Raw genomic sequence first — 16,301 nt, forward strand, 5'->3', positions numbered from 1 at the left:
CTTCACATGTATTTAAGCAACCCTTAAATTATCTTAGTACTCTTTTAGCTAGGGATCTTTAGGCTATTGAATTTTTCAAGGTTTTTTAAAAGAGTCTCATAAATCTGATTTAAAAAAACAACAAACCAAATAAAACAATGGTGATCAGGACTTTGTGAAGGAAAAGAAAATAAAAATATTATAATGTATGTGTAGATAGAGCTACACAGACGTGTCTCTCTGTCCATCCCAACAACCACCTCACTTTTAACATTTTATATGTATTATAATTCAGATTTAACCAATTAATTACACATTTAGAAGCACGACATACAAAGCTGCATTCATTCCCTATGGCTTTTATTGAGATGTATTCCTTCTAATCCCTCCCATTAACAGTAAAAGTAGAGGCATTGGTGAATATGAGAACATATCTGGTGTGAATGAGTGAACTCTTCTGGAAAAGTAAATGTTCTAAGACTAATGATGCTAAAAGTATGGTCTTATTCTTCAAAGTATATCCATTTCTATCCCCTTTTCTTGAAGGTTTCTTGTCTACTAAAGAATAATGCCACAATAATTTTGAATACTGGAATTTTGGTATGATCCCAACAGATACATGCTTCATATTCATTGTAAAATTATAAACTGGGCATTGTTTCCTAGAGTTCTTCATATTACATAGTTATAGGAATTAACAGAGAAACATGCCAACAAAAAGCTGATATGACTAAATACTAATAAAAACAATGTCTGGGACCAACATTTTCAAATCTTCACACATGATATAAAAAAATTCTAGGAAAAAGAAGTTGTTAAAAGCTTACTCTAAAGCTTGTACAGAATGAGGTATTGCAACTCGGACCTACTTCAGAATGTAGAAGCTACTAAAAACATAACCACCTATCATGTAGCCTTCTGTTTGTCAAATAGTAACTTGAGAATAGCTTGAGGAACTGGTTTAATCTATAAACAAAGTATAAAATGAGGTTTTCCTCCTTGAACACTTTCTAGATAGAAGAAACTCAGTAACAAAACAGAAGCGTGCTACCGAGACCAGAGGTCAGTCTAAGGGCGTGTTCTGTCTCCAGCACAATCATCAGCACACCAGCCTTAATCACTTCTCTGGCAACCATTTTCCTCAGATTCCCCAGTATGCACAGCAGCTCCATTACAGCTGGTGAAGTGTACATCTCTGCCTATTCCACTTGCATCTCTTACAGATTTGATGCATGGGAGTTTGTTTTCTTGAATCTGCTGGTACAATCTGCCTGTATAATCTTGTGTATCAAAAAACTGCATATGTTTGCTTCTCCTGTGTACTTTCTTTTCTAAATCAAACATCAGTGAATGCTCTACAATTTTAATATTGCACAATTTGGTGAATAACAGCTCCACAACTGCTTTTACCCACTGCCTTGGTGACTCTGCAGGTGTTAGTGACTTCAATTCCCGTCACTTATTTCAGAGCACTTTCAAGAAGTCAACTTCCCCTTCCTTTCTGTAGCTCCCCTTGTGAGCAACCAAAACTGTGGACAGTACCCAACACAAGGGCAGGTCTTGTGTCTCATACAATACTTCCTGTTCATTCTCCCTGTACTCCCTAATGATGGACAGTGCTGCATCAGGATTTGCTGGCAGCTGCCACTAACCAACAGCTTCAGCAAACCACCAGTCACAGGTCATGTCTTGACTCAGCAGCAGCTTTATAGAATCAGAACAGAAAGTAGATCCTGGTCACTCTTAAATCACATAGAACACACACAACATGAAAACTGTTGAAAGTAGAGGGAACAGCCTGTAAAATCAGGAAACATCACCAAGAGCAGACTCAATATTCAACAATTAGTTCAATTTCCATTTTAGCTTCCATTCATTTGGGCTGCAAAATTCAATGTTGATTGAAAATGCTGAATATTACTCTAAATGTTATACATATTTCAGTTAAAGTACAATGAGAGAGCTTAAGAACAAAAATGTCTTAAAGACAATGCAGGAGGATGCTAACATGATACATTTATTTTAAGAGGGAATAACAAAGATGAAGAAGACTCTCTTCCTGGAAATGTATTATGGAAACTGAACTGCAGAAGCAGCATACAGTTTCACCTCAAGCCTCTGATTTGAAAGAAGTAGGGAAAAAAGGACTCAAGTGTCTGTCTCCTGTACCATGCATAAGTGTTGTTGAAAATTTTTCAGAAAAAATATGAAGAACTTAAAAAGTCTCAAGATTACTGACAAACCATATTATGTATTACATATTAGCATGTGTACTTAAATAAAGCCAGCCTAGCAAAAGAGTTTCCTACTCAACAATATGGCTCAGTAGCCCAACATGAAATCATTAATTAAAAAAAATATAAATCACAGGACACTATTAATCAATAAGAGCAAACTCTATTCTTATTAGCAGGTCAGTCATGCTTGACTTTTTCAGTATAACCCATTTTCTTAGTAACAGAAATGGAGTAGTTGAGCTCCTCAACTTACAGAGATAATACAGACAAATTTCGACAGCTTAAAAAAACACACATACACAACACCAGCTGAACACACTTACTGTGAATTTCACGAACAGGCTCTTGTGAAAATATTGTCATTTTGATTTGCAACTCACACAACACTTATAAACACTCAGGGTCGTTCCTTTAAAAAAAAAGCATGTTTAGGTCTCAACAGGTAGTTGGGAATTTTTTCAACACTACGGTTAAAGAGTACTGACTGAGCATTTCAAAGCAATCCAGCAAAATATGCGGCACAAAGGACCATTCTCTGGACCTCTCAATTGCCAGCGAGATAATGCACACACCTGAAAGCAGGCACTTCCCAGCAGGTTGGTTGATTATAAGGCAGCTAAACAAAACAAAGCACACAAGAGGCACACAAGAAAGGAACATAATCCGCACTGTTCAACATCAGCTGTGGCCCAGCACTGCAGGGATTTAGTGGCCAGCTCCTTTATTTGAATTATGCACTCATTCTAGAATTTGGAACAGATTTCAAGGAGCAAACAGCTTGTGCAAGTCTTTTTTCCTAACCATGTATTCCATGTATTTGATGCAAGTCAATTTTATGACCACAACTCTGGAGATTCAATTAAGAGCCTCAAAGCTTCAGTACATTCCTTGAAAAATACCTTAAGGACTGCTTCTGGTAAATTTCAAGATACAATAATTGATTCCTAAGTACCACAATCAAAATGGACAATTGGCTTCAGTATCAGCCAAGACCCCAAACCCAATTGTTTCATGTTTTACCAAAGGCATCACTTATTCCTCAGAGATGACAAGTGTTAATTAAACTAACCATTGCCAAAGCAATGTTTGTCCACCAGCTTGCACCACTTCAAAAGAACCCTAAACTTCTTTCCTGCAGGAAAGAAAGAACTGCTACTATATAGTACCCTCTTTTCAATAACCTCTCTTCAAGGCCCTTTCCTACATTATCTTTTCAGATTAATCAGGGAAAAGCAAAAGCATGTTCAATAGCTGAATCTACATATACATCTTTATCAAGGACATGACTCTGACCTCCCCTACAAGAACAATCAGTGAACATTTATAGGATTACTTTCAACAGGTAAATATTGCTCAAAGCTAAAATGGACAAACCATGTTTGTGAATATGTTAAGTTACCCTGCAATAGTGGGGAGACCAACTTTTTCTTCATTTTTTTACAAGAAATGCACATTTTATAAGTAAGAAGGTGCTGCCAAGCACCTAGTAACTAAAGAAAAATAAAGATGGGTTTACAAAGAAAAATAAAGCAATATACAGCTTATTGCAGATATTATTTCGTCTACATCACTCAAAGTTCAGAGGACTTTTTAAAAATTGTTCTGTGCATTCCAAACACAGCTGGAGGCACAACCATGGATGAGGTTGGGGGCATGACTCAATATCTAATGTTTTGGCTATGAAGTGGTTGAGGAGTAAGTTAAACTATCTCAGTTTTAGGCTAATCATAGCGTACGATAATGGAAACAATACCTAAGTATTGTAAGTGGAATAAAGAGTTACACGTTAAAATGGAAACTTATTTTTCACTTTCACTGCAAATCAGACATGCTCTGAGTGCAGGCTGTGCCTGACAAGACTTAAGCACAAACCAGAAAAAGTTAGTCATTCTCATTAAAAAACACAGCTGCTGAAGGGGGTGCCCAATTTACTAAAATCAGCTACTTGTGACAGCACTTGCCCAGGAAGTGGGAGACCCAAGCCTGAGGCAGATCAAACCCACAGCCTTGGCTCTGCAGTAGTTCAGTTTCAGTAGGAAAAGTTGGCAGTGCTTCTGCGACTTTATAAGTTGCCAATTTTTTTCATTCTTTTTTACTCAATCTCTTAGGATTGCTTTTCTTCATTTGAAAATGGCTTCCCTGATTTGAGTGTACTGGTATATGTTCATTCCCATTTTCAAAATAGCTAGATATCTAGAGGGAGATTTGAGGCTATGAAACTTCAGAAAACACTGGAATCTATGACTAAGTTGAACACTGAGGTCTCACAAAGTTAAGTATGACAACATTACCGGTTGCCACATCTTCCTTGTTTTGTCCACACTGTCACAGGGAAGAAAATTTCAAAATATGCCTGTAATTAGCCATTTGTCAAAAATAACTCATTTTCCCCATCTAGAAGACTACTACTAACATTTTGTATTAATGCAGTGCTTGACTTCTGAGGTTATGCTGATGTGGTCCCTACTACATTTTCAGATACAAACGAGCTGAGAGAAGGCTTACAGCTTCTCCTTTTTCAAGTACCACAGAAAGAACATCAAGTTTGGCCATAACACAGCTGACTCCTGCTCAGAACCTTGCTATTTGAAGTAATTTTATTCATGTTACTGAACTTTTCTAATATGATTAGAAAACTTACTAGATGTGACACACACGCCACAGCCTTTTTACATTATGTGACTTCATGCCACTGCACAAATCAGGTAACTCCTTTTTCAGGCTTCATGCATCTTTCAAGAACCTAAAAATCCCCCTGTTTCACAAGATGGGCTCAGCCACACCAAGATCACGCTGCCACTAGAAAGGTCAGTCCTGCTCCCAGCCTCTCCTCCTGCGCTACCTTTGCACAGATTCAACCTTAGATTCTGGCCTACCAAGACCTTTGGTGAAAAACCTGAGTGGAGCAACCCGGGCAACACTTTGAGTGGAGCAACACTTTGCTGCTTTTACTTTTTTTTTTTTTTTTTTTTTTTGCTCAGTATGGTAAAGCTTATGAAACTAAGCCAATTTGTGTGCAAAATTGCTTAGGTCATTCTATGCCCACATCAAAATGAAAGGCCACTGCCCACATAAAAACCCAGAAAGTTATTGTAATAACCACTGATATTCCTGGGTACCAGTGAGCCAGGGTTTCCTCCTATGAATCAGCTGCAGTGCAGGGTGTTATGTCTGTGGCCCTCCAAGAGATTAAAAAATCAGATAGTAACAGCAAAACACAGCTAAACTGACCTGCTTTAAATGTATACAAAAAATATTGGATTTGTCCAGTACCTCAGCACCTTTATTAGAAGCCACATATCAAGAGACTTGAAATTTATTTCCTTGTCCATATAAAATGAGAAAGTACTAATAAATTTAAATAAAAAGTGAAAAAAAAAAGTAAAATGTAGTCCTTTAAGTATTAACTGCATCCCTACTGTATCTGTGAATGTTTCAACAGTTATAATCTTCCCTGTTTGTAGCAGGAATCTTCTGTAAAAATAGCAAAAGATGTTTACAAAAATATTAAAGCTATTCATTCAAGAGAGAAACTACTGTTTAATAGACAAATTTCTAACAAGTAAGTGCTACAAAAATAAATCTAAAAATTTAAATGGCTAATATTACAGCCCAAAAAATAACTAAGATGCAAGGACAGATCATTGTCTGAAGGCACCATTTACCTAATTTCAGGAGAGTCTCATTTGCTTTTTAAACCATTAAAAGTCTAATCTGGGTGTTTCATGTGCAAAAAGTCAGTGCAATGAAAAATTGTATCTTCTTATGATTGAGGCTCCTACCTCTAAAAATATCTGTGCAACTATTACAAGTAAGCAACTGTAACACTTATCAGTTAATGCATCTTTCCTCAGTACTTTTCAGTATTGTAAACTTAGTGCTCCAGATGTAGAATTTTATCTTTCCATTATGACATCACCCCATATCTGTGGAAAGCAGCAGAATTTCCCGAAGCTAGCTTGAGCTGTTCAGTTACACCAATTACATAAGAGTTTTTCTAAGACAATAAATACTGTAGAAAATACAGTAGATATATAGATATAAGTTAGCAGTCTTACATCAAAGCCATAGAATTTGGGAGTTTATTTGCTAATCACTATTAGGCTCAGTCCCTGGAAGAGAAAGAAGGAAGAGATTTTTTTTGTTCATATTTCCTGCATAGGTTGACTTTCATGAGAGTTACAAAGACAACTTGACTTTGATCAAGGTTTTTAACTAAGTAACATTGGGAGAGTAAAGAGTCAGCGACAATAGAGGTAACAGATACAGAAAACAAAGCCTTATCTTAGTTTGTTTTTTGCTATAGTGTTTACAGAACAAATTTTCATCTCTTAGCCCCATTTCTATAAGCACACACAACTTATACAAGACTAAGATCCCTTTTAAAAAGCCACAATTTCTTTATCCCTGCATAGTGCCATACAACAGCAGGCTGCCATCAGAGTCTTGCCTCAACCATCACTTACAAATCCCACAAAAACCAAGTGCCACAGAGGCATGGCAAGTTCAGCAACAGCTGAAGTGACATTGTGGAGAGCTGCCTTTGGCCCCACCCAAATCGGTTTGCTACCTTCCCATTTTAGCACTTACCTGTTTAGCTCTGACCAAACCCTAACTCAAAGACTCAAGACTACCTGACCCCAAACTTTAATCAAGAAAGACTGGTTATTATAATTCATGAGCAGTACAGCTTGTAAGTCCTGCAGCCTTCAATACAATTTCTGTGCCTAAATCACTCACATGCACACAAAGTCTTCCCTCATGACTCAGTTATCTGGAAAGCCACATTTCTAAGTAAAAAAAGCAAACTTGAGCTTTAAAGCCTAGCTGCTCTCTCAGTTTTACGTGCTGCAGAAAACAGCTGCATTTCCTCCTCTTTGTTCCAGTACAGATTCACAAAGCATCATTCCAATCACTTTTTCTGCAAACAGGCTGGACTAGAAGCAGACATTTCAGACAAGATGGTAATGCTATTAAGGTCAGATGACAAAGAATTAGAAGGTAAAAACAATCAGGAGAATGATTACTGAAGAATTTTTATTGTATTTTTCCTAAACTTGATGCCTTATCCAACAAAGAGCAGAATCGGGAAAGAAATAGAAAAAATACAACAATAAGTAAATGATACAGCTGTAACTGACTTTTACCTGCAAGGAATGTCAAATGTAAAATTTAAGATACATTCACCAACAGGAATGCAGTCATTCAAGTGACTAAGGAAAAGAAAAAAGGAAGTAAAGCAAGACAACAAAGGTTGGCTAATTTACTTCTAATGTCATACTCCTGCAGGGAAGCATGACAAATTCTTACCCATCAATTATTTGTCTTTTTGCCCTACGAAGAGAGACAAAACAGGAGGGCCAGAAAGCAATACAAATCACACATGCCCGCGGCAGAGAGTTACGTAATGCTGACGTACTGCCTGCTCTTTGCTCACAACACTTACTTTGCTGCAATTCCAAGTACCAGCTTTTAACAGCTGCCCGGTTTGAACACTGCTTTGTAAATAAAATGCAGACACACAAAGAAGAACAAGATACAGAATGAAGCTTTGGAGCTATTTCCAACAGAGATAAAAATAAGAAAAGCGGAGGGTTAGCTTTATGATGAGACATTTTCTGTTTCATAAGAAAATGTCATAGAACTGGCTTTTTGTGCTAAAACTCAAAACTAAACTGCCTGCCAATCTAAAGCCTTTTAATTTAACTAACTTGAAGAAACCACAAATAAGAAGAGAAAGATAGCTCCTTCAACTTCACTGAAGTGCTACTACCAGGAAATACAAGGCAGTAACTTTTTGATAATAAAACACACCTAGAAATCTTTCTATTTAGAAAAGAACTTGCCCTGAATAGACTCGAACTGATTAGCTAGAAGTAAAGACAGAATAGGTACAAGCAGGGCCAAAAAGTATTTATTACCAATCATGGGAGAAAGAAAAAAATCCAAAACAAATAAAAAAATAGTGTACACAGCAGAACTGGCAAGATCTCACAAAACTCAATTCATAAAACATTTATAAAATGTGGTATTAGCCATATTAAGTCATCTTTTTTTCCTACATTTTGTCTTTAAAAACTAGGACAGAACCATAAAATCTGCAATAATCTATTGCTCAGTACCTATCATAGCCATTATGTAAGCAAATACATCACAACACTTGAGATCACATGCTTGAATAATCAGCTGCTAATTAAGTATATCTGCAATTGCCTTGGTCCTTCCTTTCTCTGACCCAAAACAGTAAGTAAACAACATTACAAAAATCTCAGTCTTCAGCAGTCAGATATAACAAAGAAACCAAAACAATATGCTCCTTCCTATGGGGCAGTAATCAGTAAGGCTGTATTTTAAACTCCGGAGCACAGCAGACTGATTTATAACAAATGACTACACAATTTAATGTACACAGCAAACTGAGGAAGCCAACTCATGCAGACAAACATTAAGCTAAGCCCTTTTGGAAGGCCACACCAAATAGTTTTTACCCAAAGCTGGGCATCAGCACCATCACTGGAAGTTCCTAACAAGCATAAGAAAAAATATTACAGAGACAAATTATTTCTTCATGTGTTGGGTTTTTTTTTTACTCCTTTGAGTAACTAAATTAAAGTTTCCCTTCTACCTGTCTGACCTCTAATAACATATGCTCTTTCAAGGCCTCTTAAAACATGCCCAGGTTACCTCAGGCCTCGAGGAAGATAGTGTTTGTAGGCTCTTAAGAAAATGCTCTGCCAGCATTTTTCTTCTCTGTTGCAGAGAAGGAGGAATGACTTTAGGACTTCTACTGATTTCAAGTTATGGAAGCACAGTGCCAGAAAAAAAGCAGCTGGTGACCAACTACCGCCCTAAAGGAATACGTCACAGGGTGTGTGGTGAGTTCATCACCTCTATGACAATCCCTGTATCTAAGTGCCCAAAAGCATACAGAAATTTACAGTGCTGTAAGACTATCAAAATAAATATTCCAAATATAATAAAAGTGTTTCCTATTATTTTTTCTTAAATCATAACCTAGGAACAATCTAAATATAAATACCACTATTTACATATGGACAGACATAAGTGTGATTACTTCTGTGGACATTCTTTTCACTACTCAAGCTGTAAAACACAAACACTAAGATAAATAATTTAGGATTTAGCTAGAAGACTGCAGTAGAAATTTGAATCACAGAGAGTAACAAAGATTTCAGACTTCTTTATCTTTATATTCATAGCAAAGCTATTAAGTACAAGGAGTTTAAGGATAAAATTTAAACTTTTGAGGAGACTGACTGCACCTAAGTCATTTTTACACCAAATAATCACGAAAGTTTACATATTTTGAGTATAATTGACCTTAAGCTCATGACTGCAAGATTTATGTAAGTGACATTAAACTGATGACTGCGAGAAACAAACAAGACAATCAATTCGGGCAGGACAAAAATCTTTGTATTCTAAATTATTACTTCCATGATTAAGTTCAGGAGCAAAAGAAAAATTGGTCTCAGTGACCCACAAAGCTGCAGACCATTCTTGAGAAGAGCCTGTTCGTGCATGAGCATACACACAGACACAAACACACACAAACACACTGAAGGTCAGTCTTCTCCCTGAATTTCACACTTCCCTCCCTCCCTCTAATCTTCACACAGGCCTTGCACTCCATCCCTGTGCCAGACATCTACGGGCTTTTAGAAATCTCAAGGTTTCAGCTGTTCGCTCCGTGGCACGTACTGAGCCGAGACAAGGACCCCTGCCCCTTCCTCTCCCGGCCGCTCCGCACCGGCGCGCCCCGCTCTCCTCCCCGGCCGCGCTCTCCCGGGAGCCGCCATCCGCTCCCGGCCGGGGGAGGCGCCCAGGAAGATCCACCGAGCCCGGGCCGGGACCGGCGGCCGCGGAGCCGGCGGGAGGGGAGAGGGAGGCCGGCAAAGGCGGCTTCCCGAGCAGGCCGGGCAGCCGCCCCCTCCGAGGCCGGGGCTGCCGGGGGGGCGAGGGAGGCAGCCCCCGCCGCCCGAGCAAGGCCCGGCTGTCAGAGCCTCTCCGTGGGACGGCCCGCGCTTGGCCCCGGCCCCGGTCCTGGTCCCTGCCAGACCCTCGCCCATAGGACCCGAGAAGCGGGGGCGGGGGAAGGGCGCCCCGGTCGCACCGTGCCCGCCGCGCCGGCCCGAGGGGCGGGGGAAGGCGAGCGGGGCCTCGCCAGGGACTCCGCACTCACCACTTGGTAGCGGCTGACGGGCTGGTGGTGATCCATCCTGGCCGCCCGCCGACACGCACGGGCGCGGCCGCAGCTCCTCCGACCTGGCGCCGCGTAGCTCGTTCGGTCGGTCCTTCCCTTCTTCCTTCCTTCCTTCCCCCGCCCGTTCGCCCGGCGCCGCCGCCGCCCGGCCTGGCCCTGCCCCGCTGCGGCCGCCCCCCGCCCGCCCCCGCGGCGGCGGAGCGGCCCAGGCCCCGCCCCGCCGGGAGCCGCGCTGGCTCGGCCCGGGGGGCTGGCTCGGCCCGGGGGGCTGGCTCGGCCCGGGGGGCTGGCTCGGCCCGGGGGGCTGGCTCGGCCCGGGGGGCTGGCTCGGCCCGGGGGGCTGGCTCGGCCCGGGGGGCTGGCTCGGCCCGGGGGGCTGGCTCGGCCCGGGGGGCTGGCTCGGCCCGGGGGGCTGGCTCGGCCCGGGGGGCTGGCTCGGCCCGGGGGGCCGGGCGTGCGCGCCCTTCGCCCTCGGCCGCTCGGGCGCTTCTACCGCGGCTGCCGGGAGCGGGTGTTCGTCGATCACCGCTCTTCGCTCGGCAGCAGTGTTCTGTGAGGCTGTTACATCCCAAGCCCAGGCCTTGCCTGGATATTTATCGCTCTTGATCACCGCAGGGCAAGAAGAAGTACAATATGGCACAGAAGACATACTGGGGACCCGGAGAGCGATTTTGAATTGGCATCTACCTAAAGTGATTAAGAATGCTGAGCCCGTTTGCCTGCTGTTCTTGTGAAGGCAAAGCACCGTTCTGTGGCAAGGAAATGTGATTTTCCTCTTCTCTCTTCTTCCTAAAACTAAATATTTAGATGTTTATGACCTCCTGGAGTAAAACCAGTTAAAAACGCCCACACCCATAAAGGTGTATGGGATGAGACTGGCTCATTTCTAGGTTCCCGAACTGCCAGATGTGTAGCTGTGGCACTCAACAACTTCAAATAGCCGGAGATTCATCTCTTGGCTGCAGCGGAGAGGAGCGTTCGCGAGTGCTGCTCTGTAGCCGATCTGCAAGGCAAATGCCCTCGCAATGCTGGCTTCTGGCTTCGCTAATGGCCGGCACGCAGAACCTCATCCTTGCAGCTCAGGTCACCATCACCTTTCCGCAGCTGCCTGCTGACCTGAGCAGCAGGGTGAGGGTTCCTGTGCAGGCAGCCATCCCTGCCGAGCGGGGTGAAGCGCCACTACGTGCCTGTGGGAGGGCAGGGAAGTGGAGCGAGCTCCATTGTTGGAGTTATGTTTCTAGATGGGGGTGGGAGTGAAGATAGGCAGGATTATAAGGGAGGAGGAGGTGGAGGCGTGAGACGTTGTGTGTGTGCCTGGGACCTTGCTTGCAGCCCATACCGGGCTAATGCAGCAGTTACTAAAGCTATCCAAATGAAAAGAAAAACGTGTTTGGAAAGTTCAGGCCTATTCTGTTGGTTGCATTTGTTTTGTTTCTTGTACAACTGTGTTGCACATCAAATACATCAGCAGTTAGGAAACAAAGCTGGTTAGAAATGGATGGGATTCTATAGGTAAGAAAGGAATTAATATTATTTTCCTAACAGAATTTTCTCTTATTCCTTCATTATGCATAATAAATGTTTAATTATTCTGTCCTTTAAAGAACAGTTATTAGTAAAGGTCATCTTGAGTTTAAGAAAGTTTGTACAGAGTATTGCAGCATGTTTCAGTTACCAAACCCTCTTAATTATATTTCCAGATTTCACGGGACATGGAAATTGGACCATTGGTATAATTAGTTTAACATCTTCTCTGTCGTTAGCAACAATTATCTCCAAAGCAAACTTTTTCTGAAGTGCTGCATGTGACATCTCAGCTCAAGAAGTTGTCACCTGATCTCCATGGCTTTTTAAGTGCTGTGTCTCAGCTCTGCCATACAATCCTAGAAATTCCAACTAGTTAAGAGCTGCCAAATGGAATTTGACACTGCAAATGCTGGAATACAATTGACTGACCATTTATTAAGATGAATTCAGTTTTGAACCTGTGCAATTTATGTCTTTTAATGGAAGAAAGGACAATAGGGGAGAACCAAGGTGCATTTAATAGGAAAATAGTCCATAGTGCTTGGGAAAAGAGTCAGCAGAGGCAGGAGCAGATTCAGTAGAGGTAATGCAGTTGTGAATGGAGAGGGAGTTTCATATTTAGGGACAAATTTTGGATGGATGGTCTAGCTTATATACAGAGACCAAACTTCTTTTACTTCAGGAATATAAGTGTAGTTATGGGACTTAAAGCAGGCCATGTGACCAATTTAGGCTTTAAATATGCCTTCTTTTGATTCTCATTCTTTCTGGAACATCAAAATATAAAAACAGATAATGCAATTTTTTTCAGACCTGTATATTTTCAAAAAAGTGTTATCTGCATTTTTTAATTTACTGTCTGATCCCAGATGTTTTTACTATGGCATAATATTAATCTATAATTCAAAGCAATTAGCAAACACTAAGGTTCCTTAAAATCATAGAACCACAGAATGGTTGGGGTTGGAAGGGACCTCTGGAGGCCATCTGCTCAAGCTGGGGATACCTGGAGCAGGCTGCCCAGGACCAGAGGGTTTCTGAATATCTCTGAGAATGGAGTCTCCACAAATCCTCGGGACAACTTAAGTGCTCAGTCACTCTCACAGTAAAAAACATTCCTCATGTTCAGAGGGAGCCTCCAGTGCTTCTGTGTGGGCCCATTGTGCTGGTTTTGACACTGAGCACTGCTGAGAAGAGCCTGGCTCCATCTGCTAAGCAGCTTCCCTTCAGGTATTTGTATAAATTGATGGGATCCCCCGTGAGGCATTTCTGCTCCAGGCTGCAGGGCCCAAGTCTGCAAGACTTGCTTCGCAGGGAAGATGCTCCAGTCCCTTCATCACCCTCATGGCTCTTTGCTGGACTCTCTCCCATGAGTCCACATTTCTTCTGTACTCTCTTGTACAGAACATATATTGAATGTAGGATATGTGTCTTTCAGAAGTGCTAGGACTTTATTACTTAGATGAACAAATCATGTGGACTGTCCTATTGACTAAAACCCTTGAATGCTAGTTTTAAGATTGACTTTTTTGTTTTGACCTTCTTAAACCTTAGCAGGCCTGCCATAACAGTAATGGTTAGGACTATATTTTTGATCCTGAAAATATTGTTTTTCTGTCAAAGAACTGTATTTAAAGAAACAGAAATAACGCTCTAAATAGCATGTAATCAAAATAGTTTCAAATTTACATTTAAAAGGAAGTATTGCTTCAGACAGGTTTTTTAGAAAAAAAAAAAAAACAAACCTTAATTGCTGTTAGTCAGCAAACTTACAATAGTTTAAACTTTGTTCCACCATGAAAATGAGCCAAGAAAAGATTCTTGGTAACAACAGCTCTTGCAAGCCCAGTTCTGTGAAAAGTTGTCTTGAAGGATGGCATCTGAACTCAGGCAAGTCTGAACTGCACAAAGGCAAGGACTGTTAGAAATTTTAATCGTGTTTTTCATTCATTATTCAATCAATGGCCAGCAAATAAAAAAAGCACAGTATTTATCTTTACATTCATTCACCAGTTTCTTCTTCAGTATTTATCTTCATTTCTTCATTCAAATTTTTAAGGTTTCTTATGGAACTTACAGAGCAGGTAGGTTTCAGAACTAAGTTAATTTTATCTTAATAAAGATACACAAACAAATACTTATATTGGTTATATACAAATATTTATATTACTTATAGTACATAATTTTGTACTATTTTAAGTAAATATTGCAGTTACTATAGTATACTTGCTGTACCATATAAATAATTTAAAAAATTAAAAATAAAAGCTGTACATACCTTTCCAAAACCTGGGAAACAAATAAAATTTCAGGTTTTATAGCTTTGTTTTATGCCTTTAGCATGTGTTTTTAAATGTCTAATACAGATAATGTCAGTGAGAAATAAATGTTTTTTCCCAAATGTAAATCTAATTAAATTAATGTACTTAATTTACTCATGGACCAATCCTAAAGCAGGCTGTGAATTTATTGACTGTATTTGTTTTCCTCTGTATTTTCAAACTCCTTTTATGAGCTGTTTGGTTTTAGTTCTATGTTCCTTGTTATGTAAACTGCACAAAATTTGCAATCTCTGTATGGCCTTAGATAGTTACTTTAAGCAGGAAGTTGGCTTAAACAAACCACTGGGACTGAATTTCTTAGAAAGAAACAGCAGGACTTTGGCTTGGTTTTCTTCTCCTTTTTTTTTAGGCAACATAGGCAATGCCAGAGCCATCACTAGCAGGAACACTGGGTTTCTTTGAAGATTTTGTAGCCGAATGTAGATTTTCAATTGCATTATCATCATCTGTGTTCAGTGTGTATATACATGGGTACAGTCCTGCAAACCTGGCCTTTGGATATGTCCAAATACCATGCAGATGTGCCTAACCAGGTCTAAAAGTCATTACTGCAACACAGACCTCAGGCTGGGAAATATCTCAAATATTTGCCTTGGTCTAGGACAGATTTTGCAGCCTACATGGATCTCTTTACTGCTGCAGCTATTTCCTGCTAAGTCACAGAGACAGTTCTGAACTAGCTCAGCTGTATTCTGACAAGCTCCACACAGCTGTGTTGCACAGCTGTACTTTGTCTAAGCTGGTAGCATGGTTAGATCCCTACATCTCTGTTGTCTCCCTTGCAGCCTACATTAATTACCTTTGCTGACTTTGCTGCACAGTTAAAGCAGGACACCACAGAAGTGAAGGAACACCATCTTTTAAAAAGTCTTCAGACAAATTCAGGGAGCCAATGCTCACATTAGCAGCAGTACAGCTTCTTCAGTACAGCTCAATGGTTTTGTAAGGAGAAAAAAAAAAGCATAATGAGCTGCCACTGCAAGATGATTGCTTAGCCAGTTCTGTGCAGTAAGCCATGAGTCTAGAGGAAATAGTACAGGGTCCATAAATAAAATCTGAGGCAGTGTGTGCTTGTCTCTCAGAGTAGATTCTTCTTAAAAGTCATATTTCCATATAATATGACACAATGAGAATGAATGCAAAGGCTGCTGGTGTTCCACACAGGTGATAGGGAAGGGTCTAACCACGGGAAAAAAGGACCTGGCAAGTCTCACCTTTCTGGAGAGGCACATGTACATGAGAGAAATCAGTTTAAAGTAGGATAATCACAGGAATAGACACATGAGTGTGTGTCAGTTTGAAGTTGTTCACTTTAAAACTAGATTCTCTCCTTAAAAATTAGTTTATAATTTTTTTTAATCCCTTGTAATAAAATATAATAATTTAAATATTTGTGTGTGATGAACACTGATGGTGGACACTACCTAAACACACCACATATGTCAAAAACTGAGAAATAACTAGAATTTTCTAAAATTTTTATGGCCTAGCTTTTCACTGTGTTTTCAGCTACAGATCTGATGTTAAAAACCTGATGTTGACAGTTGCCAACATGTGCTATTATGTAAATTCACAATGTTTAACAAATAAAAAAAATCCCTCTATGGCTTTGAAGTTTTCATGTAACAAGTGAGGTTGAACAGAATGTGCAGAAGTCAGTCAGAGTTGATGAAACTGATTACAGTAAATTCGAAATACAGAATAAAGAATGTAAATATACACGGAACTGTGAAGGAATGTGGGAAATATGTGAGAAAAGACCTCCAGCTGGAAACCAATGAACAAAGCAGTCCCCAAACCCTTGAAATCTGTTGGGGGAAAAATGGAGGAAATGGTAGAAAATACAGATATCTGTAAGCTTAGTGCATCAGAAGTCAATAGAGATACATGCTACAAGAAGAAATCCAATGCTGTTATGAAGTCTTATTTGGACAAGATATTTCTATTCTGATCTTGGCAATACTTTTCATTTTTGTAACATCAATATGGCAT

General features: G+C 40.4%; 1 protein-coding gene and 1 long non-coding RNA gene across 3 annotated transcripts in view; one reads left to right on the plus strand and one right to left on the minus strand.

Annotated features, from left to right (window-relative positions):
- The window catches only part of NDFIP2 (Nedd4 family interacting protein 2), a 45,347-nt gene extending 34,743 nt beyond the window's left edge, over nt 1-10,604 (minus strand). Inside the window, exon 1 of one of the 2 annotated variants that reach the window (XM_054628008.2) lies at nt 10,420-10,604. In XM_054628008.2, the coding sequence (XP_054483983.1) occupies nt 10,420-10,455 (36 nt within the window). In that variant the 5' untranslated portion in view covers nt 10,456-10,604. The remainder of the gene's footprint in view (nt 1-10,419) is intronic. The other variant, XM_054628006.2, reaches the window with a different exon arrangement.
- A 269-nt stretch (nt 10,605-10,873) lies between these two features.
- On the plus strand, nt 10,874-15,697 carry LOC143693339 (uncharacterized). The gene is made up of 2 exons (XR_013180897.1): nt 10,874-11,568; nt 12,141-15,697. It is a non-coding gene; the product is annotated as an uncharacterized LOC143693339 (long non-coding RNA).
- The last annotated feature ends 604 nt before the right edge of the window (nt 15,698-16,301 follow it).

Source organism: Agelaius phoeniceus, chromosome 2 (assembly GCF_051311805.1).
Source record: "Agelaius phoeniceus isolate bAgePho1 chromosome 2, bAgePho1.hap1, whole genome shotgun sequence".
In the NCBI taxonomy this organism is placed as follows: domain Eukaryota; kingdom Metazoa; phylum Chordata; class Aves; order Passeriformes; family Icteridae; genus Agelaius; species Agelaius phoeniceus.